Genomic DNA, 26716 nt, shown 5'->3' on the forward strand with positions numbered 1-26716 from the left:
TTTAAAGAGGATCGATAATGGTTCCCCATTTCCCCCTTGGTGACTCAAAGCCGATGCTCTTCATCGTCACAAAAATTTCTGGTCTACAGTTACACGTACTACATAATTGTTTTTCAGTGCGAATGCTTTAATTAAAACTAAATAGCAGGACCCGGGTGTAAGTCGAAGTCGATGTCAAGGTCGATGTCGAAGTCGACGTCAAGGCCATCAAAACTCAAAGGCGTCGGTTCACCGGCTTCATAACCATCGCATTTCTGTCTTTTCAAATCTTGTCCATTTCGAAGAAGATCGACCTCCGCCGCCCTCATCATCGGGGAAGCCAGAACCGGAACCGGAGCTTCGTAACCTCCGCAGTACGGCTGAACAATCGAAGAAAGCGAACCATCGCTAATCCTCGGATAACTCATCTCCGGCTGAACAACTGGAACTTCATAACCACCGTAGTATGGCTCCGAAATCGAAACAATGCCGGGGTTTGCGAATTGAACTTCATTTGCCGGAAACATCAACTGCACGGCAGACGCAGGAAAAAAATATTAGAAATAATTTACGTTAAATTTTGGATAAAAAAAATTGAAAACCCTTAAAAATAAAATTATGAACAAAATTTAAACACCTTATATGCGTCCGGCTGTAGCGGCGCACCGGATTGCTGCACAGTCGAAACAACACCGGGTTGCACAATTGGAACTTCGTATGCCGGTAACAAAAACTGCAGGAAAAAAATAAATTAGATAACAATTTACGTAGTATAAATTTGAAAAACTCTCAAAGAAAATACTACCTCCGTCCCTGAAAGTTTGACACAGTTTACCATTTCGGTCCATCCCTGAAAGTTTGACACACCACTTTTTACCATTTTTGGTAGTGGACCCCATATTTCACTAACTCATTCCTACTCACATTTTATTATAAAAGTTACTTTAAAAGTAGGACCCACATTCCACCAACTTTTTCAACTCACTTTCCATTACATTTCTTAAAACACGTGCCGGGTCAAAGTGTGCCAATATTTGGGATGTGAGATGGAAGCTCCTCCTTGTTCAATTCCTAACCAAGTAAGACAAAATACAACGGCAAGTGTGAAATGGAGAAAGCAATTTCTGCAGAGTTTAAATGCACGTACCAGCTCCACGGATTATGTATAGACCACACCACAGGGGGATATCGCAATAAAGCTGGCCTACAATAGCACGCTCACACGCGGACAGCATGAGATATCAAGATTAGTTAGAGACGGCTTAATCATAACAAATTGCAGGCAGATTCTATGGTGAATTCACAGCCGTACCAAACTGGTCAAAGGAGCGAGGATCCCTAATAGAAGTAATACAACAAGTTTCTCTGTGGAAAGAAAAATTTCAAGTCAAAAGGTAAGATTAATCTAAACAAGCGTGACATTATACCTTTCTTTTACCATTAGACAGATAATATAGCTAAGGATTTCCGTACTCAATGAGAAATCATGAATTATCGGACTATATATATCACAAGGACTGTTATGAAAATGAAATCAATGTAAAACATGGCATATACAAACTCATGTATATGATTTTCACAACTTGGTAAGTGACACAGCTTGTTAGTTGTTTTTAGCTATAAAATAACCTCTCACAGACTCACATGTTTTCCAACCTATCACACACTTGCCTTTTCAATCTCATTATATTCTGAGTCTTCGAAAATACTTACTACTTAAATCAAACATTGTAATTGCATATACTCATAAATCAAACTGCTTTCTCTGTACATTCGAAAGAACTAGCACTACTATCTTTCGTCTTCAGGCATTGCATATTTCAAGTTCTCGTGCACCAACCAATTCCGCTAAATGCTAGTAACTACGTTCACAGGGGCAAATTACCTAAGAAACCGTTCGTTGACACGTGGGAACACACCAGGGATCCTCCGTTCCCCACATAGACCCGAAACCGGCGAATTGGTGTCAGTGACAGCCGAAGGCGTTCCGCTATGCGCGGGTGGAGGAAGTCGTGTGTGCTTCCCGTGTCGATTAATATCATGACCTCCGTCGACCCGATATCCCCCATTACTTGGAAAGGTTTAGAACGGCTATTCCCACTCAAAGCATGTAGATGTGATATATCTGCAGTAATCACCTCATCAACTTGCTGGTGTAAGTCGAGGTGACCCTCCTCTTCGTCGTCCCCCACATAACAGAGGAGCTTCACTGCACAAACGTGGCCAGGAGCGTATTTTTCAGGGCAGTGCCAGCACAACCCTTTACGTGAACGCTCTGATTTTTCCGCATTAGAGACCCGAATCGGAGTAACTTTAGGGCGCTCCAGATCGCGGCCATGCTGTCCCCCCGCAGGTTGCTGTGTAACGCCGGTAATTTGGCTGGGAGTGGTTAGTAGTGGTGGTCGAGATTCACGGCCTGACCACTGCTTCTTCGAGAATGATGAAGCTTGCTGATTTCTGTGTTCCTGATTAGCCCCCAATCTTAGTGCAAGTGCCATCGCCTCAGCTAAAGATCGAGGCTGTTGCAATTATATTTTCTCTTGAAGTGGCTGTTTCAGACCTTCAATAAATATCGGAATTAGAGCATAATCTGACAGACCTTCCACCCGATTCAAGTATTTTTCAAAAGTATCGTGATAGTCTGCCACGGAACCCGTCTGGACCAGCTTGGCAAGAGGGCCAATGTAGTTTCGAAAACTCTGCAGGTCGAAACGGTGGCGAACATCCTCCATAAACTCCGGCCACGTAACGAACCTGTTATTATTCCGATAGTTAAAAATCCACTCCACAACCGGTGGTTCGAACAACATCACCGCATAATGAAGGCGGTCTTCCTCTGGGATCATGACATGGTCGAAGTAGTATTCGACACGGGAGATCCAGTTAGTAGCGTCCGACCAGTCAAAGTGAGGAGCATGCATCTTCACTCCATGACGTTTATCGTCTTGATGTTGATAAGAGAAACGATCACGAGACGGTGGGGGGTCCCAACAGGACGCACGGCGGCGGTCACGCCCTCCACGTTGGCGGGCCGCTAGTGGGTCCCAACTGGAAACCCTGCGCGATTTACGAAGCGCCAATCTATGATCGGGGGCATCATCTTGTTGCCAGCCCCCATCCCGACAGTAATCACCGCGAGCAGTATAAACGCCACCACGCCGGCCTCGCCTCGGTGGTCGGCTATCTTGAAACCCTAATTGGCGTTGTCGAGGGATCGAGTTACTCCGGAGAGGGGCGGAATCACGATACTCCTCAAACGCCGCTTCATCCGATTCATAATCGTCATCCAGAGGATCTGTATCCGGGTTTTCCAACGCCTCCACCCTCCGATCGGAATTATCCATCCGAAACTCTAACTGATCAAATCGGGTCATGATTCGATCAAAACTGTGTCAAAGGATTGGTAGATGTACCCTTCTGACGACTGGGGATCACCCCGCGGCGGTGGTCGCGGCTGCCCGCTAGGGTCCCGACGATTTCCCCCTTGGTTGCGACGGGTAGACCCCAACACCAATTCTTGAGCGTTGCCTCCAGTCAACACCACTGGAGGGTTATTCGATTCAGGCTGAATATCCATGAGTTCAAGGATGAAAAAGCACCAGTTGTTAAGAGGCACCTATCTTAACGAAGAATTCCTGTCACGAAATGAACAACACACGAATCCGGCGTCCCTGAGTTTGGGATCGGCGGCTGATAAGCGGAAGGCTGGCGCGGAAGAGATTTCCGTCGGCAGCGAGTAGTTTAGTTTGTGTATTGCACAAGTAATGTTGGCAAAATATTTCTTCCTTAATTTCGTACGAAATTAATGAGAAGCCCTATTTATATTATCTAGGACCTAGGGTTGGTTCGACCAAATCCTATATATCGGGAAAAAATCAACAAAGAAAACCCGACGGAGCTTATAAACCGGTCGATACAATAACCGTTCATAAAAATAAAATAAACAAAAGAAAATAAACTAAAGAAAAAATAAAGTCATTTAGACAATTCATCAAACAGCTGGCGTCGGCTATTTGGCGACGAAGTCCTGGTAGCAATCCGGCGGTTTGAGCTGCGTCCTCGGCCTTAGCATCCTTGCAATGATCGCCTCTAAATCCTCCTTTGATCGTTCCACCTGTTCATCATCGCTCGGCGCCGATTCTTCCCCGCTCCAGCCGGCGTCGACGTGGGACTTGCTTCTGCCGTATCTCCACTTGTTGACTCTGCCACCAGCGAGTTTGTTGGGGTCGTAACACAATTCTTCCCAACCAATCACCTCTTAAACTGTGGAAAATAATGCCACTATATTTACATACAAAATCTACAACCTTTAAATTAGAGATAAACTACATTAATGCAAATCAATCTCTTATATCTCCCAAGATTTCACACACTATTTACAACTCAAATTTCATAGAATAATGCTACAAAGAATCTCCTCAACTATTCCATTACAAAACAGAAAATTCAAGAGCTCAACCAATACAAAAATAAACCCAAATTCAGATTCAAACAAGTCACACAATTTCACTCGAATTAAAACACAGTTAACCCATAAATCACACTACATTCAAACCATCAAATTCCCAATTAAATATTTTTCTGAAAAACAAAAGCAAAAGAAGAAAACTCACTGTCAAGATAGCTAGCTAGGGAAGTCGAGAGCCCAAGACATTGATAAAAGCTTGAGTCTTTTCGGTATTAACAAAAGAAACCACCGAAAAAACCCAAGAATCCCGACGAAATAAATCGCATTGGTCACTCGAATTACTCTCTTCACCACCCTCAATTGAGTGAAAATCCCAAATTTGACAGCTGCGATGAACCCTAATTCAAGAAATTTGACAAAAGAGGGGGAAGATTTGAAATTGAAGCGGTGTAAAGTTGGCTATTTGTTGAAGATCGGATATGGGTAGGGGTGCTTAAACGGTTCTCCGGTTCTCGGTTAACCGAAATCGGAACCGGAACTGGCCGGTTAATTGAGAAACCGGAATCTGAAAAATCGGTTCCGGTTCCGGTACCGGTTCCAACTTTTTAAATAAAGTCGGTTCCGGTTCGGAATCGAAACCGACCGGTTCCTAATCGGGAACCGAATTATAATTCAATTTTATTTTTTATAATATAATATACTAATAAGTATATTTTAATTGAATTAATTTTGAATTAAATTAAAATAATTTGAAACAATGAGTGATTTTTAGATATAAACAGAGTTAGATTTGTGAGCTCTGTTTTCTGAAGCATTTATAATGTTTCAATCGTGACTTTGAATCTATAATTATTTTTCCAATCCATTTTTTACGAACTAATTACAATGAGTATGACATCATAAGTTTGTTTTTAATTTCCAAAAGAACTTATACAAATACAATATCATTTCATATGACATGAAATTAACTTTATAACAAAGATATGTAACAATTGATTTAATATACATTAACCGTTTGTGAATAATCTATTAACTATTCCATTATAAACAAAAAAGTCACAACATGATCAATTAGTATTGGAAATTCCATTGAATATTTGTTCCATCATAATGCTCACAAATATGCTAGCAGACACCGAGCAAAAACGACCCATTTATGAAGTTGGTACAGTACGAAGGGTTTTGCGAGCACAAATATAATGTTCGAAAATTTGCTAGCAAAAAGTGCTAGCAAAATGGTGCAAAAATACATGTGCTCGCAAATCAGCTAGTAGGAATAAGTGCCAGCAAATTACGGCGCAGAAGTAGGTGCTAGGAAATACTTTATTTCTTATCCAAATGATAACTACAGTTAATTATTGTTAATCAAATTATAAAATGTAAAATATAGACTTAATTGTATTGGGAGAAGTAATTGTGAAGTCCAATTGTATTGAAAATGAATTAGAGTTAAATTCTTTCATAAATTCCTTGTTAATCAGTATTGAAAATGAAATATAGTTAAATGAATAAGACTTAGATACTCATAATTCTCTCGATATAATTCTCACCGATTCTCCTCCCCCAATTCTCACCGCCTCCCCCTAATTCTCACCGATTCTCTGCAGTTTTCCAGCAGATTTTCCAGCATATTTTCCAACAGTTTTTACAGCAGATTTCACTGACCTCGTTTCCCTGCTCGAGCGTCTGCAATAGGCGATTCCTGACGACGCGGTTTTTCCAGCAGAAGACAAATTTTCCAGCAGTTTTTCCTCTCACTGACTTCGTTTCCCTGCTCGATCATCTGCAATAGGTGATTCCTCTCTTCCTTTTCACGGCTTGCTTACAAAATTCTTCACATTTTTCTGCTTTAATTGTTACAATTTCCGGCAAAATGTTGGTCGGCATTTGCTTGCTTATTTTCTATGTGCAACTGTTTTACTTAAAAGAGGTTATTGATTCTCTCACCGATTCTCACCAATACATAATGGTTGCTGAATTTGATGTTTCACTTCATTGATTATGTGTTCCTGATTCTATGATCATCATTGTTTAGAGACAATTTTGGTATTTTCAAGCTCGATTTCACCTCTTATTTCTGCATATGAGTTCCAGATTTTGGGAACTTTTATTCTTATCTGTATTCATCAACTTGAATTTCAATGTGTTGGTTATATGTGAGTGTGCTATACAAATTTGGTTCTTGATTACTCTTGAAATAAGAGGTGTTGTGGTTTGGAAATCTCAGCATCTTCTCATTTCATGTATTAAACTGTGTTCTTGGCTCTTTTGATTTATGAGAGTAGCAGATAAAATCCTTTAGCACCCTTTCAGATTGGGGTTCTGTATATAAATATGCATAATATCTGTATCTTTTAGCTCGGAGAGGAGAATATGCATTGGGGTTCTAATGCCTTCTGTTTTCTTCTTTTAGTTCTGATGCTTACTGTTCTCATGATGCAAACTGTTATCTTTTAGTTACTGCATTGGTTTGAAGTCTTATTATACATGTTTATAGGAGCAAGTTAAAGGCAAGAGCCAATGAATTACGGGCTGCAGGGGAAGTAGATCCAGATTTTGATCGCATTTTCCTTGACCTTTTTTGTGAAGAATATGAAGAGAAAGCAAATTCTCGGAGCTGGACAGGCAACAAACATTTATTTCCCTAATGCTGCTAGCAGTTCGTCCATTAGGGGCTTAGCCATTAGCACGGAAGAGTTACAAGCAATGCGAGAGCAAATCACTATTGAGATGCACGCGGAGCTGGAGCAGCAAAATGCGGCATCCGCGCAGAGCAACATGCCGAGCTGGAGATGCAAAATGCAGCGTTGCACGAGGAGCTGGGGAGTCAAAGTGCGCGGCAAAAAATGGAGTTACGCGAGGAATTTGAGAAGAAAAATGAGAGGATATTAGCACAATTGTTGAATTTTAGTGAAAAGGTTAACCGAATGAGTAATAACTAAAAGTGTAAAACAATCTTATTAATTTTATGTAAGCTTTGAATTTTGTTCTTTTTTAATTGTCATTTCATTATAATTGTTTTGAATTTTGTTGTTTTTTAATTGTCATTTCATTATAATTTTTATTTAATAAATTATCCAAATAATAATTAGTAAAATAATATTAATATTTTGTTCTTTCTGCTAGCACAATGTTGCTAGCAGAAATAGCTGAATTCGATAACGTGCACAATGGAGGTGCTAGAAAAATTGCGAGCAAAATGGAGTTGCTAGGAATATTGCGAGCACATACATAGTTTGGTCGACACCGTCGATTAGCGAGCAAAAAGGTGGTCGCAAAAGAACTTCTGCTCGCAAAACTGCTATCAAATTTGCTACAAGCGCTATAGCTAGCAGAGTTGGTGCTCGTAATCTGCTAGCAAAACATACCTATGTGAGCACTTTCATTACAGTTTTGCTAGCACCATTGTGCTCACAAATGGCCGCTTTTTTGTAGTGTTTCTCTCTCAGTCTTTTCTCTCTCTTCCAATCGGTAACACGTTTATATAGGTTTTATGTGTTAGTTTTAAATTATAGATTTTCGTGCGTAACTGATAGGAACTCGCCAACGGAGGAAGAGGATCATACCGCCGAGGATGAATCCGCACCAACTCGCAGGGACCAAACCCAGCAGCCCAAGCCCAGAACCGTGAAGAAGTCAGCCCAACCAAGACGAGAGCAACCCAAGCGCAGTGTGTCTCGACCCAGCAAGTACAAAGATTACGTATCAAGATGATCAGCAAGAGTTTATTCGCTTTCCTTTATTTTGAGAGATATTATTTGGTTTCCTTAATTATCGTTATTTTTCTTAGATAGATCGAGTCAAATCTTTTCGGGTTTTCTTCTTGATTCTTTCCCGAATCGTAAGTCCGAATCAAGCAGGGGGAATTCTATATATTATAGAATTCTCGTAGATCGAGTCTTGAGAAATAAGTAATACAAATTGCCTATTGTCTCATCCCTAGTTCTCGCACAAAATTCCCAGCACCTCCACTGGGGCAATTCATCAAACATATTGCATACGATCAACGATAGGACCTTAAATCCTATCAACTGGCGCTTCATTGAGCCTCTCTTCCCCCGCTGTGTTTATTTCATCTACCAGCCATGGCGTCCGCCGACGTCGTCACCGGTGGCGACCCCAAACTCGACTACACCCTCCAAGAAATAGGACAGAGCATGTTCGACATTAAAGTTCGCATCGCCGCTGATGAGAAAAAGATACAGTCGAATCGCTTCGCGCAGGAGGCTTTTGAACGACAACAAACTCAATGGAATACGAGCATGGATGGCCATATGACTCGTCTGATAAAGGCGGTCGAAAATCTGGGCAAAAAGCCACCCGACGCGGCAGCATCGGCCTCAACAATGGCGACCCCCCGTGGTTGGAATTTACCACCCTCGACCACGATCAAACCGATACGGTTTAACCAAGATTCTTGGCCGAAATTGAAGATGGATCCACCCTGTTTTAATGGCGATGGGGTAGTTATGTGGATCAAGAAAATTCAGAAATTTTACAACCATAGTTTCACCCTGCTTTCTGACCGTTTATATCTAACGGAATTTCTATTGGATGAGGCGGCAGAGGAATGGTTCGAGTGGTGGGAGTCTAATAACACCTACCGAGGATGGGACGATTTCTTACTCGACATTAAGCGGCGCTTCGATCCGGATTTGTATGAGGATTACGTTGGGTGTCTGGCTACTCTGCGACAGACAGGATCCTTGGAGTCGTATCTCGCTGAATTCGAGCCCATATTGAGGAAGGTGACACACGTAGGCGACGACCCTTTAACATCGCTCTTTGTCGCAGGGCTTTCGGCTTCACTCAAGCACGAGCTTTTGATTCATCGCCCCGCTTCTCTCAGCGATGCAATCGCGCTCGCCCAACAATTAGCAGCTTGTTAGGCGGCTACTAGTTTTGATCAATCACTGCGACCTCGCCCGGCATGGCAGTCTCGTGAATTCAAGCAGCCACAGAAAGTTGCGAGCGCTGCACCGAAACCGACCGACTTTGTTCGCCTGCAGAGTTCCCAATCCCGTTAGCAGCGCGAGTCATGAGGCCCTACGGATTACCCCGTCATCCATATTTCGGCTGCAGAGCGAGCGGAACGCACAAAAAGGGGTTGTGCTGGTGGTGCCTGGAGAAATACTCGAGATCACATATTTGCAGCAAGAAGTTTTATGCTTTTATGAGTGACGATGAGGACAGTGCCTCTGCCCATGGTGACGAGGAAACATTTGCAGACGAGGAAGCCGAGAATATGGTGATTTCGGATGACATATCTCGTGTCCTTGTTATTGGACCCAAGCTCAAACCACGCTCGATTCGTGTCACGGGCATGATTCATGATGTTCCGGTATCAGTGTTGATTGACGGTGGTAGCACGCATAATTTCATAAAACCCGCCGTCGCTGAATAGCTAAGTCTTTCGTTGCACACTATTTCTCCTTTTCGAGTATTTGTTGGCAACAGAGCCTCATTACGTTGTGATTATGTGAGCCTTAAGACACCGGTCTTTCTGCAGGGCACTCGTTTCGACATCGACCTTTTCCTCTTACAGGTGGAACGCCCTGATGTTATATTGGGAGTGCAGTGGCTTCAGGATTTGGGAAAGGTGCTGTTGGATTTCCAAGACTTGACTATGGAATTCTTATGGAATCAGTCGCTGATTATTTTGAAGGGAGAGGATAAACCACCAAAGCAGGTATCTTATAACAGCCTCTTTTCGCTCATCGGCCGGGACCATGAATCAGAAAATTTTGAAATTATTCCTATGGGGTCGGACTCCAATACCGCCACTGCAGCCCCGGCTGATTTAGATCCAACTTTGGCGTATGCTATTGAAGAATTTGGGGCGGGTTTTGAGACCCCTTTCTGGCCTACCCCCATCTCGCTGCTGGGACCATCGCATTCATCTACCTCCGGCAACCAAACCGATTAATGTGCGCCCATATCGCTATCCTCATTTTCAGAAAGCGGAGATTGAAAAAAAACATGTTAAAGAGATGCTATCTCAAGGTGTCATTCAACACAGCACTAGCCCATTTTCATCTCCGGTTCTCCTAGTCCGTAAGAAGGATGGTACATTCCGGTTTTGTGTGGACTACCGGGCATTAAATGCCGCAACAACGCCGGATCATTTCCCCATACCGATGGCCGACGAGTTGTTTGACGAGCTACACGCAGCGATGATTTTCTCAAAATTGGACCTTCGTTCAGGTTATCACCAAATTAGAATGAACGTGGATGATATTCATAAGACGACATTTCGTACCCACGATGGCCACTTTGAATTCTTGGTGATGCCGTTTGGCCTAACCAACGCTCCGTCCACATTTCAAGCAGCCATGAACGGAATCTTCAAACCTTTCCTCCGCAAATTCGTCATAGTCTTTTTCGACGACATCTTGGTTTATAGTAAATCAGGAGAGGACCACCTTGGCCATCTCCGCGAGGTACTGACGATCCTCCAGTCGAACTCTTTCTTCATCAAGAGAACGAAGTGTGCTTTCAGTGTATCGACAATTGATTACCTGGGGCACATTATCTCTGCAGGGGGCCTGCGTGTCGACCCCACCAAAATTGAAGCTATGTTGGCTTGGCCACCTCCTACCAATATCAAGCGTCTCCGTGGATTTTTGGGGCTTACAGGATACTATCGCAGATTTGTGCAGAATTACTCGGTCATTGCAGCACCGCTCACGGAACTACTTAAGAAGGACTCCTTTATTTGGAGTGAAGCAGCGGTTGCCAGTTTTCAGGCCCTTAAGGAGGCGATGAGCTCTACTCCGGTACTTCGCCTCCCTGATTTTTCTTTACCATTTGTGATCGAAACCGATGCCTCCGACTTCGGAATAGGGGTTGTCCTAATGCAGCAGGGACATCCGGTGGCGTACTTCAGCAAGAAATTAGGCCATCGCCGGCGCGTCGCCTACACTTACCATAAAGAGCTGTACGCCATCGTGGAAGCGGTTCAAAAATGGCGACAGTATTTGTTGGGACGGGAGTTCATGATAAGGATTGACCAGCGCAGTCTTAAAGACCTCATCTCCCAAGTAATTCAAACACCGGATCAACAGTTTTATGTGCGAAAACTAATGGGGTACAAGTTTTTGATTGAATATAAATCCGATGCTTCGAATAAGGTGGCGGATGCCTTGTCCCGCCGCGATGATGACAGTCCTGACTCCAAGGCAATGATGTTCGCACTTTATGCTCGCCCAAATCCGGCCGTGATCGAGACAATTCGCCACGAGAACGCCCTGCTGCCAGATCTGATCGCACTTCATCGGGCAGCAGAGGAGGGAAATGCCCCACCTCACATATCGGTCTCAGATGGTCTTCTCTATTTCAAACGAAGTGTGTATATTAGTCGGGACTCACTCACTCGCTCAACTATTCTTGGGGAGTGTCACGACTCGCCCACTGCGGGCCACCCCGGCGAGCGCAGAATGCTTGCGCGTGTATCGGCGGTTTTCTATTGGCCTGGGCTTCGCCAGGATGTCCGCGACTATGTTGCAGCATGTTTTACCTGCCAATCCATGAAGTATGTGCGTGATAAACCCAACGGATTAATCCAGCCCCTTCCGATTCCGGGTATGGTATGGGAGGCTGCCTCCATGGACTTCATAGTGGGCCTCCCTCCGTCGCACGGATACACAGCGGTGATGGTTGTGGTTGACCGCTTGTCGATGTATGCCCATTTTGGGGCGCTGAAACCCGGGTTTGATGCTCCTCGTGTGGCCCGGCTGTTCGTCGATACCGTTGTGAAGCTGCATGGGTTTCCAGCCAAGCTATTATCCGATCGCGATTCCATCTTCATGAGTGATTTTGGGGATGAGCTCTTGAAGCTCAGCGGAACAAAACTCCAGTTTACGACGGCCTATCACCCGAGACGGACGGGCAATCGGAGGTTACTAACAGAGTGTTAGAACAATATCTGCGGGCATTTACCTTTGACCACCCGTCGCGATGGTTGGATTTGCTGTCATGGGCGGAACTAGCCCTCAATTGCAGCATCAATGCTAGTATTGGCATGTCTCCTTTCCAGGCATTGTATGGTCGTGAGCCCCTGAATATTTTCGCGACATATCCTCAGCCATCCCATAATCAAGCCGTGGAGGAGTTGTTGTCTGAGCGCCAAGAGACTTTGCGCACGCTAAAGCAGCGCATTGCGCGATCGCAGGATTCTATGGAGGAGTTCGCCAATCGCCATCGCCATCGCCGCGACGTGGAATTCAACGTCGGCGACAAGGTCCTCTTGAAGCTGCAGCCTTACCGCCAAGTCTCAGTGAGTAAGCCAACTTCTAATAAATTGGCGAGGAGATATTTTGGCCCTTATGAGATCACCGAACGTATGGGAAAGGTAGCTTATCGCCTTTTGTTACCAGCAGAAAGCAGAATTCATAATGTCTTTCATTGAAAAGTAAAATGCGGAAAATAAAAAACCGAAGAACTCTTGAAGACTACATTTTGATAGATTTGAATTATTCATTGAGATACCTTCTACATGGCTATTTATAGGACTCTAGATATAAATATACCTAGAAACCATACTCATTGAAACTCTACATTGTCAATGTTATTCTCTTCCCAACATACTTGGGACTCACATGTTCTCTTTCCAACACTCCCCCTCAAGTTAAGTATCGAGTTTTTCGACACTTAACTTGCACGATCTTCACTTTGATTAATAGTTTATACTCATATTCAGGAGTCCTTCACTTTTCATTGACAGTTTATGCTCGTATCATAGAGCTTCTTCAAATCATCATTGATAGTTTATACTCATATCAAGGAGGCTTTTTTTCATTGAAAGTTTAGACTCATTTCAAGGAGTTTCTTCAATTTTTCTGTTGACAGTTTTAACTCGTGTCATAGAGCTCTTCAATTTTTTATTGACAGTTTTAACTCGTGCCAAGGAGCTAATCTAGACAGTTTTTACTCATGTCCGGGAGCCTTCTTAGACAGTTTTTACTCATATCCGGGAGCCATCTTAGACAGTTTTAGCTCGTATTTAGGAGCCAAATCATTTTTTTCTGACTGACAGTTTTTACTCGTGTCGAGGAGCTTTTTTTTGACTGACAGTTTTTACTCGTGTCGAAGAGCTTTTTCTGACTGACAGTTTTTACTCGTGTCGAGGAGCTTTTTTCTGACTGACAGTTTTTTACTCTTGTCGATGAGCTTTTTTCTGACTGGTAGTTTTTACTCGTGTCGAGGAGCTAATTCTGACAGTTTTTGCTCTTGTCTTAGGAGCCTTTTTCTTCTTTGGACTGAATTTAATTTGCAGCCCAAAGCTTAATTTGTGTGGCCATGCTCAGCCCATTCCTTTTCATCCTTGAGCCTATGGACACTAGGCCCAGATTTGCTTTCACATTTTGGAAACCCTAACAATGAAGAAGACGTAGTGTCTCCTTCCTCTTATCGTCCCCGAGGAAAATTGTCCTCAGGCGGCATCCTCTCGTCCCTCCGACGCCTATTCACTTCCTAATGGTGAGACTTCTCCAGTCACTAATTGATTCATCTTCCCGACGAATTGGCAGCGGGTTCTCAATATCTTATCGACGACATCTCATTCCTACCAACTCTTCACAGCGGCTTGCTCCGCCTTCGTCCTCAGCAATTATCTCCTTGATTCGGAGATTGAATCGTTTGGTCGTGTTGGCCTCTGTCAAGCTTCATACCCTCAACTACTTCCAACTCATTGAACAGTGTCTTCCCATCTTGAATTGTGATGACACCCACTTTTCCAACTTTTCCCGACCTTTGCAATCAGCTCATCAATTTCCCTTTCTCCATTAGCAGAAATAGTTCCAACCTGAGCATTCTCCTCCTATGTGCTTTTCAATCATCCTTGCTCTGCTTTTCAAGTTTGTAACAACATCAACAGCCATGGTTATGCCACGTCTTAGATCCATAGCGTTCATGCCAGCTACCACTGACTTGCAACCTTTTCATCACAGCAGATTTCCTCGTTGATTTCTGCCAAGCCTCGAATCACGGCTGCACGCACCACTATGGCTGGTAGAATTGGAGACAATCTTCCGGTAGTGTATTTCCTCTCCCCCTCTACCGGATAATTCTTCGACTGCTTCGACTCCTTTAATCTTCTCTTCTTGGTGACAACCTGTACATCGACGCCAATACACTTCCGAAGGCGTAAACATCAGTCATCTCTCCTCCTTCCGACGAGCTGCCTCCTTCTGGTTTCTCCGGCTGTGGTAGTCCTCTCCCCCTCGGATGGACAAACCGAGGATTACTCCTCTATTTTCTTCTCTTGACTGCTGTAGTTTTATATTCGGCTACAATCACCCTTCTTCTCCGGGCATGGTTGCTCATGGTTGGCCGCTGGCTGGATGATTCCTTAAACTTGTATTTCGTACTTCAGAATCTGATTCCGCCTTCTTCTTTAATGCTGGATCAGGGGCAGTCTCATCCTTTTTATCATTTTCCTCAGCAACTCTACTAGTTCCAACGCCTTGGCAGGGTCAGAGTTCTCCTTAGAACCGTCATGCGCTCCGCCATCGGCATCCAATCGACTTTTTATTGCTAGTTCTCCGTTGGCTCCTCTGCAGCTTTGACAAGAGATCTAGGCCATCATCATGTTGCCGCTGCGGGGTCGCCATTGCTTGCGGTCTGCGCCGTCGTCTATCCCTGCTACTGTTCGCCATCGGCTGGAGCTGAGCAGCCGCTGCTGGAGCTTGCCCGGGTAACCCCGTTGCTGCTGTCCGGATTAGTTCAGGCAGCCGCTGGAATGGGCCGCGAATTCCTTGGCATAGTCCTTAGCCCTTTGTAGATCAGCTTCCTGTTTGCAGACTTCTTTTCCTTGAGTGCTGCGGCCTCCTGCTTTTTAACCAAGGCCCATTCCTCAGCTCTCTTCTGTTTCTTCAAAACAGACTCCGGAACAATTTGTCCTCCCTTTTCGACCATCCTACCTTGAGAATGATGGAGCGGCGCTGCTGCTGATGGATGAATATCAATGATATTTTTTTTTGTGTGTGGTTTTTTTGGTTTTGAACAAACTAACAAAGGATCGTTAGTTGCTCTTGCTCCCTTGACGTCCTCATCATGCAGATGACTTTTGAACCCAAAATTTTTCATAGCTGTTTGGTATACTTGGGCAGATTCTCGGCTGTAAATTTGGGAGGGTTTTGGATATTTTTTTTTTACTATAGAGACAGATTGATCCATACGAGGGATTGAACCTGCTCTGATACCATGTTGAAAAGTAAAATGCTGAAAATAAAACTCGAGAACTCTTGAAGACTACATTTTGATTGATTTGAATTGTTTTGTTGATACATAGTACATCCCTATTTATAGGACTCTAGATATAAATATACCTAGAAACCATACTCATTGAAACTCTACATTGTCAATGTTATTCTCTTCCCAACATACTTGGGACTCACATGTTCTCTTTCCAACATTTCACGTCTCACTTTTGAAGAAGTTTGTGCCGTTTATTTCGGCCACAATGGACCTTCTGGCTGCCTTTCACCGCAGCAACCCATATGATTCCCCAATAGGGGCGTCGGCCTCGCGTACGGTGCTTGTGGGCGGAGTTCCGCAAGAGCAATGGTTGGTGAGGTGGTCATCTGACGTCGGCGCTGAACCGACGTGGGAATTAGCATCTCTTTTGAAGACTCACTTTCCTGATCTTCACCTTGAGGACAAGGTGGCTTTCGTCGATGGGGGAGTTGATAGGAACTCGCCAACGGAGAAAGAGGATCATACTGCCGAGGATGAATCCGCACCAACTCGCAGGGACCAAACCCAGCAGCCCAAGCCCAGAACCGTGAAGAAGTCAGCCCAACCAAGACGAGAGCAACCCAAGCGCAGTGTGTCTCGACCCAGCAAGTACAAAGATTACGTATCAAGATGATCAGCAAGAGTTTATTCGCTTTCCTTTATTTTGAGAGATATTATTTGGTTTCCTTAATTATCGTTATTTTTGCTTAGATAGATTGAGCCAAATCTTTTCTGGTTTTCTTCTTGATTCTTTCCCGAATCGTAAGTCCGAATCAACCAGGGTTATAGAATTCCCGTAGATCGAGTCTTGAGAAATAAGTAGTACAAATTGCCTATTGTCTCATCCCTAGTTCTCGCATAAAATTCCCAGCACCTCCACTGGGGCAATTCATCAAACATATTGCATACAATCAACGATAGGACCTTAAATCCTATCAGTAACCCCTAATTTTACAGATAATAAATTTCCTTTTTTTTGGATTCTAGTAGTATTTTTTGTTATTTGGATAAGATTATTATTTTAAATAAATATTTTAATTTAATAATGATCACGACATAATTATTAATTTGTTCGATGGTTTGCTAATTAATGTATGGAGTCAACAAGTACCTTAACAATTTCGCTCCATTGATCTTCGCTTACGTCGATCTTATAGTCACAGTGAACATTGAATTCGACACCACTTCGATCTAGTATCTTTAACAGAGCATAGAAGCTCTTCTTCCAGGTGTGAATTCTCTATTGGATGTGAGGGTTCGCTTTCAAATCAGTCCCCGGAAACTCTCGGTGCATTGCCTCTTCCGCTTTCATTTGATACCCAGATCTGAAGCCGTTATCGGACTTCCAGCCAGTAGCTACCAACTCCTTCATTATTCCCAGCAAGAAGAGTTCCTCTCCGTCGCTCCACGCACGACGCGTCCTATGTGCATTGTGTTACATCTATTATAGATAAGTACTCATTCACACGTGAAATTAAAACCAATTTCGTCATACGTAATTGAATAACAACCTTTGCTTCCAGATGGAGCTTGCTGACTGCCATTGTTACGCATGGAACATGACATCTACATGAATAAAACACAAAAATTTAGTTTTCAAACTCAGAATCTGATCGACGATTCGCGGAGATGAATTACCTACGTGAATCGAAGCTGATGAAGGATGACTTGTTTTTGCGGGAGTTCTAGGGCTGATGGCGGGAGGAGATGTGTCGCCGTATATATAGAGTGAGAGATATTAGCGGGAAATTTGCATCGATTCATCTTCCATGGGCATATTTGGTATTTTCTCTGTGAATAGTAGGGACATATTAGGGGCAAATTCCACGAATGTACGTCATGGGAGCTCTTATCAGCCATTTGTACCCGAAAAAAAATTCAGGGAAAGACGCGAGCGCCTCTCGCGTGTTTAACAAATGAAACATGCGTCTCTCTCTCGTGTATAAAAATCGCCGTCTCGCGTCTTTTAAGAAACACGCATGAGTCTCATGCGTGTTTGCCTTTGATATTATCATACCACACAATCATTGTTTGCAATTTGTCCGAAGTCTGTTCACTTCTCTCTACATCAACAATCACGCAAATTTTCTCAAAAACAATTCATCAAACATCTTATCCACTATTCGAATTCGGTTCTAATGGGCCCTCTCTCGTCGACTCGATTTCGATTGGTAACCAATAGAAGTTACAATGAAAGAGAGGAAGACATCTCGTTGCTGCCTCTTGGAATGGATTGAACTTTGAAGCCCTCCTCTTCGCAATTGGGTAATTTATCTTTATCAATAGCTGCTGAATTTATCTTTTACTCAGGTTAGTATGCATCTTTTGGTGATTGTGTGTATGTGGAGAAGGCAAAGACGCATGAGACTCATGCGTGTTTTATAAAAGACGCGAGACGCTGCTGCGTCTTTATTTATACACGCGAGAGAGAGACGCGTGTTTCATTTAAACACGCGCTCGCGTCTTTCCCTTCATTGGAAATTTTTTTTTTGCGGGTACAAATGGCGGATAAGAGCTCTCATGACGTACATTCGTGGAATTTACCCGACATATTAGTCAATTACATGGAAGCCAGCTGGAGTCACGCCAAATAAAACAGGGGACCGGAAAAAGAGCAATTTTGTCCAAGTTACAAAATACTCCCTCTGTCCCCGATTAAGAGTCACACTTTGACTGGACACGGGTTTTAAGAAATGCAAAGAAAAGTTAGTTGAAAAAGTTAGTGGAATGTGGGACCTACTTATGCCTTTATGGTAAAAATGAAGTGTGAATCTTAATTGGAGACAGACCGAAATGGAAAAGTGTGACTCTTAATCGGGAACATAGGGAGGGAGTATATGTTTAATTGGATCTTATAAATTGAAACAAAATAATGGGAAAATAGTGCAAAAGCACGACAGAGATATTATGAAACATCCATTTGAAAATAGAATGCAACGTACAAAACCATAGATAGAAACATTTGGAGATGAAGATAAATATCAAACTTAGTCCCAAATTAACATTAAACTAAAGGAGAGAGGAGTAAGTTTGATGGCAGCATAGTTAAACCTGGATCAGTTGTAAAGAAATGATTCCTTATATTTCCCTACAAACTCCAACAAGTCTTTTTCGTCCCCAGTATACTCCCAAGTCACTACATCACCGCCATCGGAATCATGATCCTAGTTCATCCAACGTCCCATAATATTCTGGGATTTTCGAGTCGCACATCCAAGAATTGTCTGATTCAGTGAACCTGGTTGTGCTTCTTTCAACTTGTTTCACAATACAAGAAGATTTATATTGCTCACAAATACTCTCCCTACTTTCTTGCGATTTGTGATGGTGACATTTGATGAGCAAACATAGCACAAGTAACCAAATGCTGCAACATTCAAAGAGAAACAATGTGTTGTTGCACATTCCTTCGTCTGCTGGTGCAACGTCGTCATCGGATGAAGATGAAGAAGCCTGCCCGGGAACATAAGCTGGTAGTTCCATAAAAAGTTCCACCAAGGCTGAATTTCACCCTCACTTTCCAATGTGAGGAATTACGAGGACATGCCAAGTCCAACGAAATAGATCTGAGTTCCGAGAAGAACCCCAACTCCTTAATCGGTGATGACTTGATGAATTCAATCATTTCTTCTCTAGGGAGAAGTTCACAGATTTCATCCACTGATTCAGTAGAGCGTATTGTACTTGGAAGACTCAAATGAACACATCTCAATTCATAAATAGCCAAAGCAAAACGCTTCGAGACAAGGGAGTATCCCTCGCAAATGCTTTAGGTCTTCAAACTGGCTTCATATCAATAAGAGTAGTTCCTCTGGGATGTAAGCAAAGTGATCCACCCCATTTGCTTCTTCCATTTTTGCTTGTTTCATTTTTTTCAAATAACAGCCTAAAAGGATAGATTGCAAGGTCAAAATCTCATCAATTAACATGTCATGTAAGGAGTTAGGCCATCTCCAACCATTTACATCAAACTCAAACTAATTTTGAATATACGTCATACCAAAAAGTAGTTTTACTCCAACCATTTTCACCAAATTCAAAATTCAATTTTTGCAGTAACACCATATTTGGTGTAGTTTCACAAAAAAACACCAAAAATGGGTTTGAGTTTGGTATGTGGTTGGAGAAGATTTCTACACCAAAACTCATTTTTGGAGTATGGTTGGAGATGGTATGACATATTTCAACCAGAAAAAAACACATTAGACTTGTGCACGAATTGTGCATGAATTCGGTACTAATTAAGTTTAGTATAACATTAGACAGTGCAAATCGTGCATGAATTGGGTACTAATAACTTGCCTTTTTTTGCAGGCACGATAGCAAGAACTATACATGACAAACCACACACTACTAATAATAATAACAATTCCTTTTTCAAATGACCTTTTTCAACCCCTAATTTGTTAGGAATATTGGCTTACTCAAATTGATGCGAAGATAGCCGTTGGAAAGGGTGATCAACTAAGCTCGGAGGAAGCTTAGTGTGAGCTAGCCGTTGGCAGTTATAACTAACTGCCACGAGTATATAAGCAAGAGGCAGCAACATGAAGAGAGGAGAAGAAAATAGAGTTTCAACCGTGAGACTTAGCTTAGAGAGAAGTGTAACTGAGAGTTGAATGTTCTTCATCATTCTTGAGACAGAGTTGTACATTGTAGTTCATCTTCTTCGCATCACCTTCAATTATACTTGAGACCGAACCACGTTAAACCCTTGCATTCTTTGCATATTGTGTTGTGTGTTTTCATTTGAGTTTTTGATTCACATAATTCATTACAAACGCAAACTAAAATCGACATGTTTTCCTCTGTAGTCAATACTAAAATCAGTTCACTTTGTCTCCGACGTCAACAACAACGACTAAGATCCGGTTATCCGCAGCAACAAGGATGAAGAGGGCACCGGCATTGAAGCCACGAAACTAGAGAGCGTGCTAACAATACAAAGATTACACAGGCTCACATACATAGAACCCAAAAGCTACACCACAAAGAAACCTTACACACGAACACACATTAGGACTAAAATTATGAACTAATAAAAGATCACATTCTTGAATCCAAAATTCTTGAGTTAGAAAAGGCTAGGAGTGAAAATCAGGACGGTAAGGTAACCCGCAGCTGCCACATACCGACTCGTTGAAAAATGTCACCATCCTTAAAATGTTTGATTGGATGATCACATATATAATCCAAATCAAAAGCAAAACCAATAGTACGAAACTTGTACTCTATGATAAGGCCAAAAGCGAACACTACATAGCAAAAAAACATTAGAGCCCAATCACTACACGACAAAGAAACTTTACAGCAACAAAAAATGTAAACTAAAACGAGATCGCATTTTCAATTCCAAAACTCTTGAGTGAGAAAAGGCCAGGAGTGAAAATCTTGATATCGGTAGAGTAACCCATCCTATCAGTATTATAGAAGATACAAACTTCCTGAGTAGTTCTTGTCTTGTTGGATTAGTAGACGAGTCCATTTTCCAACAAGATCAAAATGTCACCATCTTTGAAAATTTTGATAGGTTTGTGTGCTATGCTTTGACTTAATCAAAGGAAAACGCTTCTCTCTGTTTTCCTCTTTATAAGGTACTATAATCACCTCACTACGCCTCTAACGTCAACAACAACAATGAAGTTCACTGTTTCCGTGATTCCCGGAGGTGGACTACGAGAGTCTGGCTATCTTCAGTGATGAGGTCAACGAAGAGGGCAATAAACAAAGTCTAATAAAAAAACATTAACAGTCCAAATAAAAGAGGCATTCGAATTTGATGACAAATACTAGTAACACATTACAGATGCATCTACGATGGTTTATGTCAAGATGGATACGATAAGACCAAACACGAACACTACAAGACAAAGAAACCTTAGAACCCCAAACATTACATGACAAACAAACCTTAGATTCCGAACACTAGACAACAGACAAACATTAGAACCTGGACTAAAACGAGATCACATTCTTGAATCCGAAATTCTTGAGTGAGAAACGGCTAGGAGTGAAAGTCAGGGCGCTAAGGCAACCCGCAGATCCATCCCCAAACATACCGACTTGTTGAAAACTTCTTGTCTTGTTGGAGTAGTAGATGAGATCATCTTCATCCAGCAACATCAAAATATCACCGTCTTTAAAATGTTTAATCGGATGAACATACACATAATCCACATCAAAATAAAAAACCAGAGTACTCAACTTGTAATCCATGGTCCAAGAATCCTCGACTTGGTATTCCAGATGACAATTTCATATTTACGTGTGTAATAATAACACAGACAATCCCTTAAAACACACAAATACCCATTTAGATATCCACCATCTTCCACGGGAGGAATTGAGAAGAGTCTAAAACATTCCGTTTCAACATCAAAACCACAAATCGACATGTCACCACCCAAATCAAATGCTCTCCAGTGAATGTTGCCATTAAATTCAATGCGCCGGCTTCAACACGCCTCCATGTTCCTGTTCCGAGGGTGTATACATGATGAGAGTCGGTGCAGTTATTGATGCAGACGACCTTACATTGCCCACTTATTTTGCTCATACCGAATCCAAAATTCAACGAATTACCCGGGGGATGTAGTCCGCAGGCAAACAGAGCTTCGTATATTCACGAGTTATCAGATTGCATATGTAAACAGGAATACCTTTAGTTGATAGTGAGTAGAGAAGAAGTAATCCATTAGCAGTGATACCTTTCATTGTTGCTCTGTTTCCGTGAGGGATTTCCAAATCCATGAGCAGAATGTGGTGAAAATCATGGCTCTTCTCCGCATCGACTCCGTCTTCGTCTTCAATTTCGAAAATCGCGCACCAAGTTGAATCCATCGTCTTCTCTGTCAAGAGGACTAGGGCGGGTGGGGTTTTGATTTCGGATTTGCGGAAATCGTCGGAATCGATTAAATTGAGCCATGGTTTGCAAACGGACTTGCTGATTACGAGGCTTCGGAAGGGCAGGCGTGAGAGGATGTCGGTGGTGATTTCTGATAGTAGATATTTGAAGAAATCACGCTCCATTGATGGACTGAATCACTGCTCAATCACACTGATGCCATCCACAACGTTGTTCCTATACCGTTCTTATATCATTCCTTAAACCACTATTTGAGGCCTTCACTGTACTTTTTTATTACATTCCTTAACTAAGCAACGGAACCTGCAACCCTCCGTTCCTTAACCGTTCCTTAAATTACTATTCATTCAATTTCATTTTTTTTATTTCCAACCCAATTCAATTTAAATAAACACACTTTAATAAAAAAAAACAAACACACTTTATTAAAAAACACAGAACATTAAAAAAAATTCAACTTAAACTTAAAAAAAATAAAAAAAAGCACACAATTAAAATCCTAAAAAAATAAAAAACACAAAATAAAAAACACACAATTAAACGTGGGAAAATAAAATAACTACTCCGCCGGCGAATCACCCTGCGGAGGCGGTCGAAGTTTAGGGGGAGGAGGAAGACCAAGTAGTCCTGCCATATGCACAATTCCGTTCCACCAGGCCGTGAATTGGGCGTACGAGAAGCGGGAAGTGTCCGCCATTGTGGCGGTTATGTACGCCACCATAGGTGTGTCCGAGCCTCCCCGCGAGCCCGATCCCGAGGCCGACTGGCTTGATTCGCCTCGGCCCTTCCTCGCTCTAGCCGCCTTCGTCCCTTGCGGCCGACGGCGCCCAAGGCTGGATCCCCCGTATTCGTCGGGCGTTGGATCCCCCGTATTCGTCGGGCGTTGGATCCCCCGTACCCCCAAACACCTGCGGTTCACCCTCGCTGGCCTCACCGGTGTCACCAGACGAGTAGTTGCCGCTCGCCGTGTGCTTCGTGCGCTTTGAGGTTGAGCCCGAGCTCGAGCGGACACCGCTGGCCCACCTTTCCTCGTCCTTGACGAGCTGCCAAATATCAACATATTTGAACTGTAGACCGGTGTCCTGGTAGAAGACGCGCAAAGCCGCCCTCAGAATGTCGGCGCCCGAAGCTCCGCTTTGGTAGTTCGCCGCTTCGGCCGAGTAGATGCCACAAAATTTTTTGACCTGTACGTCGACTCGGCCAAAGTGAGCACGGAGCATTGTATATTTGCGCTTCCGGGCCCCCCTTTCGGCTTAGTCTGGTGGTAGACATCACGGACCTTTTCCCAGAAGCACTTGGCGGCTTGTTGGTTCCCGACGATGGGATCGTACGAGACGGTGAGCCAGGCAGTGTACACCGCCTTAGTTTCTTCGTTGTTGTACGGATGCCGGCCCAGATCCTCCAGTTCCTCCTCCTCCTCCTCCTCGGGTGCCTCAGACGCAGCCTTAGAGCTTCCACCGCCTCAGCCTCCTCCCTGGGTGGGTTCAACGGGGATATCCTCCCGAATCTGGGACAAACCCTGAGAAAGCCGCGAGCCGGGTGGTCGAGCGTAGGCATCCACATCGAAAGTGGTTGGTTGGTACCCACCCGGCGTCGCCGACCCTTGGGTGCCCGGCGTCGACGACCCGGAACCACCAAGTGTGTTGTACATGGTCTCCCAATCGCCGAACGCGTTGAGATCCCACCCACCGGAGCCGCCACCGCCGTAATTCCCGTCGCCGGACATTTTGTGAAGGAGATTGAAATAGAAAATTGGAGAGGAATTGATGTTGATTTAGGAAGAGTAGATGTGTAGTTGTGTGTGAAATGTAATAAATTAGGTGTATTTATAGAATAAGAAAATAAAAATAAAAATAAAAAAATTTAAAAAAGTTTAAAAAACGGTAATATTACCGTTAAAAATTAAAAATCAATTATTTTAAAAAAAATTAATTATTGCGTCATCGCTGACGTGTCCCACTCGCGGGCCGGCGAGTGGGAAGCACGCACGAAGCGGGGAGCGCCACGTCGCCCCAGCGCGTGGCGGCACAAGCCGTGCCGCGTTACGTGCCGTCGGCACCCGGCACGGAATGGGAACGGAATGGGAGCGGAATGGTGCGCCGCAACGCGTTCCGCGGCGAAACCGTTCAGGCGAAACGGCACGCCGAACGCCGGCGGCACGCGTTGCGGGTGCTCTGAGAAGAAGAAAAGAGACAAGGGCAGGGAATTGGGGATAAATTGGAGACTGAAGTCTTTGGTGAATATTTTATGTATTAATTTATAAAATAATAACGCAATTAAATTTTACTTTGTTCATTTTAAGTTTATTGGAAAATGAGGAGTTATTTTGATATTTTTCCTTTTTTATATATTTGCAGGGATATATTTTGTAATTCAGGTCCTTAGAAGGTAAAAATAAAATACATTTTGGACTAATTTTAAAGTTCACTCTATAAAATATTATTGATAAAACCAGAAGGATCATACTCTTAAATTTCAAAATTTGTCACTAATTAATTAGGATTTAGATTAAAAAAAATATAGTACCTAGTGTGCAATACAAATACAATAATGAGTATTTTCTAGAACTTGGTGATTATTTCGGCAGGGTGGAACTCCAAATCAATTTGAACCACTAAAAGCTTAGTTTTGAACAAATGATTTTAAGTAGTATCAATTCAAAAGCCAAGCTGACAGGCTAAGACCACACCATGAACACCATACTATAAAGAAATCTTCAACAATTACACGACCAGATAGTGATAAAACACATATGCAAATTAACATTATGAACTAGAACAAGATTATAGGCATCATCCCACATTATATATATTAGCTAGGATCGGCATATAGTTCGTGCCAGGTTGGCAAGATAATGTCAAATCCAAACACAACACGATAAAGATACTTTCAACACGTACAAGGCCAAATAACGAAAAAACACAAATGTATACTAACATTATGAACTAAAACAAGATCACATTCTTAATTACGAAACTCTTGAGTGATAAAAAGCTAGGAGTGAAAAGCAAGGCAAAGGTAAAGTTAGTCCTCGCAGAAGCATCCTTAAACATACGGACTTCTTGAATAGTTCTTGTCTTGTTGGAATAGTAGATGAGCCGTTTCTCTTCCACCAACATCAAAACATCACCGTCTTTGAAAACTTTGATTGGATTAACAAGCATATAAGGCCAATCATAACCACAATCTCAATGAAAATCAAAACCAATAGTACTAATTAATCTTGTACTCTATGGTCCAAGATTCCTCGACTTGGTATTCCTTCATCATCCAGATGAACATATCATTGCCGTCCATGTAAGAATAACACATGCACTCCCTCAAAACATTAAAAAACCCATCTATGCCATATACACAGGGACAAGGGGAGCAGAGAAGATGCTAAAACAGAATGTTTCAACATCAAAAGCACAAATCTATAAAGGTTGACCCAGATCAGATACAGTCAAATGGAGGTTGCCATTACATACTGTGTGTAGATCTGAATAGAATCTGCAACCAGAAGCGGCGCCAGCTTCAATGAGCCTCTATGTTCTTGTTCCGAGGGTGTGTACATGTGGACCAGAGTCGGATTCAGGGTTCCGATTAATACATACCACTTTATATTGCTTGCTTATTTTGCTTACACCAAATCCATAAACTGAGCTGCATTTCTTAGGACGACAAAGCCCGATGTATTTACGAGTAATCGGATTGCATATGTAAACAGGAGTTTTAAACACATAGTAACTCCATCTCTCGGTAAAGAAGAAGCAAACCATTAGCGGTAATACCTTTCATTGATGGTCTTGGGATTCTGTGAGGGATATCGATATCTGCGAGTGGAATTGTTAAGGAAGAAGTTCCTCAACGTTAGATTTCGCGTCGAACGTCGCGGGATCCTTGCCCGTCGATCAGCTCCGGCGTCGAAAGATAGGGTTTTGTGCGTTGGGCACAAGTAAGAAAGAGATAGTGTGAAAATATTTTATTTCTTAAGAGAAGAAATAAAATACACACATTTATATATCTAAGGACCCTATGGTTGATTCGACCTACGATCCGGGAAAGAATCAACGAAGAAAACCCGGAAAGGAGCTTAACGAGCAGTCAACGAAATATAATAATAAACTATAATATTCTGAATTAATTACAATAATTAAATGACTAAAAATAAATACTCTCTGCCTCCTAACGAGGAACAAAGTCTCCATATCGTGTTGGCCGCCTCGGCTGCCGACGCTCTGATCTGT

At 42.7% G+C, this 26716-nt stretch overlaps 1 protein-coding gene and 2 long non-coding RNA genes across 3 annotated transcripts; all 3 read right to left on the minus strand.

Annotated features, from left to right (window-relative positions):
* Positions 1–3898: 3898 nt before the first annotated feature.
* Positions 3899–4836, minus strand: LOC121744152. The gene is made up of 2 exons (XR_006038497.1): positions 4593–4836; positions 3899–4242 (listed from the first exon to the last, which is right to left on the minus strand). It is a non-coding gene; the product is annotated as an uncharacterized LOC121744152 (long non-coding RNA).
* Positions 4837–16726: 11890 nt separating this feature from the next.
* On the minus strand, positions 16727–17299 carry LOC121744410. Its single transcript, XR_006038595.1, has 3 exons — positions 17265–17299; positions 17134–17188; positions 16727–17043 (listed from the first exon to the last, which is right to left on the minus strand). It is a non-coding gene; the product is annotated as an uncharacterized LOC121744410 (long non-coding RNA).
* A 4055-nt stretch (positions 17300–21354) lies between these two features.
* LOC121742978 lies at positions 21355–22663 on the minus strand. The gene is made up of 2 exons (XM_042136139.1): positions 22330–22663; positions 21355–22096 (listed from the first exon to the last, which is right to left on the minus strand). Exons 1-2 carry the CDS (start codon positions 22649–22651, stop codon positions 21936–21938), a joined length of 483 nt encoding a protein of 160 aa, XP_041992073.1. The 5' UTR covers positions 22652–22663; the 3' UTR covers positions 21355–21935.
* Positions 22664–26716: the final 4053 nt, after the last annotated feature.

This window comes from Salvia splendens, chromosome 8, assembly GCF_004379255.2.
Source record: "Salvia splendens isolate huo1 chromosome 8, SspV2, whole genome shotgun sequence".
NCBI lineage: Eukaryota > Viridiplantae > Streptophyta > Magnoliopsida > Lamiales > Lamiaceae > Salvia > Salvia splendens.

Excerpts from the sequence above, each read along its gene's own strand:
- LOC121742978 (XM_042136139.1), bottom strand. The coding sequence starts at position 22,651 with ATGGAGCGTGATTTCTTCAAATATCTACTATCAGAAATCACCACCGAC. Across the intron at positions 22,097-22,329 it reads AAACAGAGCAACAATGAAAG|GAACATGGAGGCGTGTTGAA; the intron begins GTATCACTGCTA and ends CCCTCGGAACAG.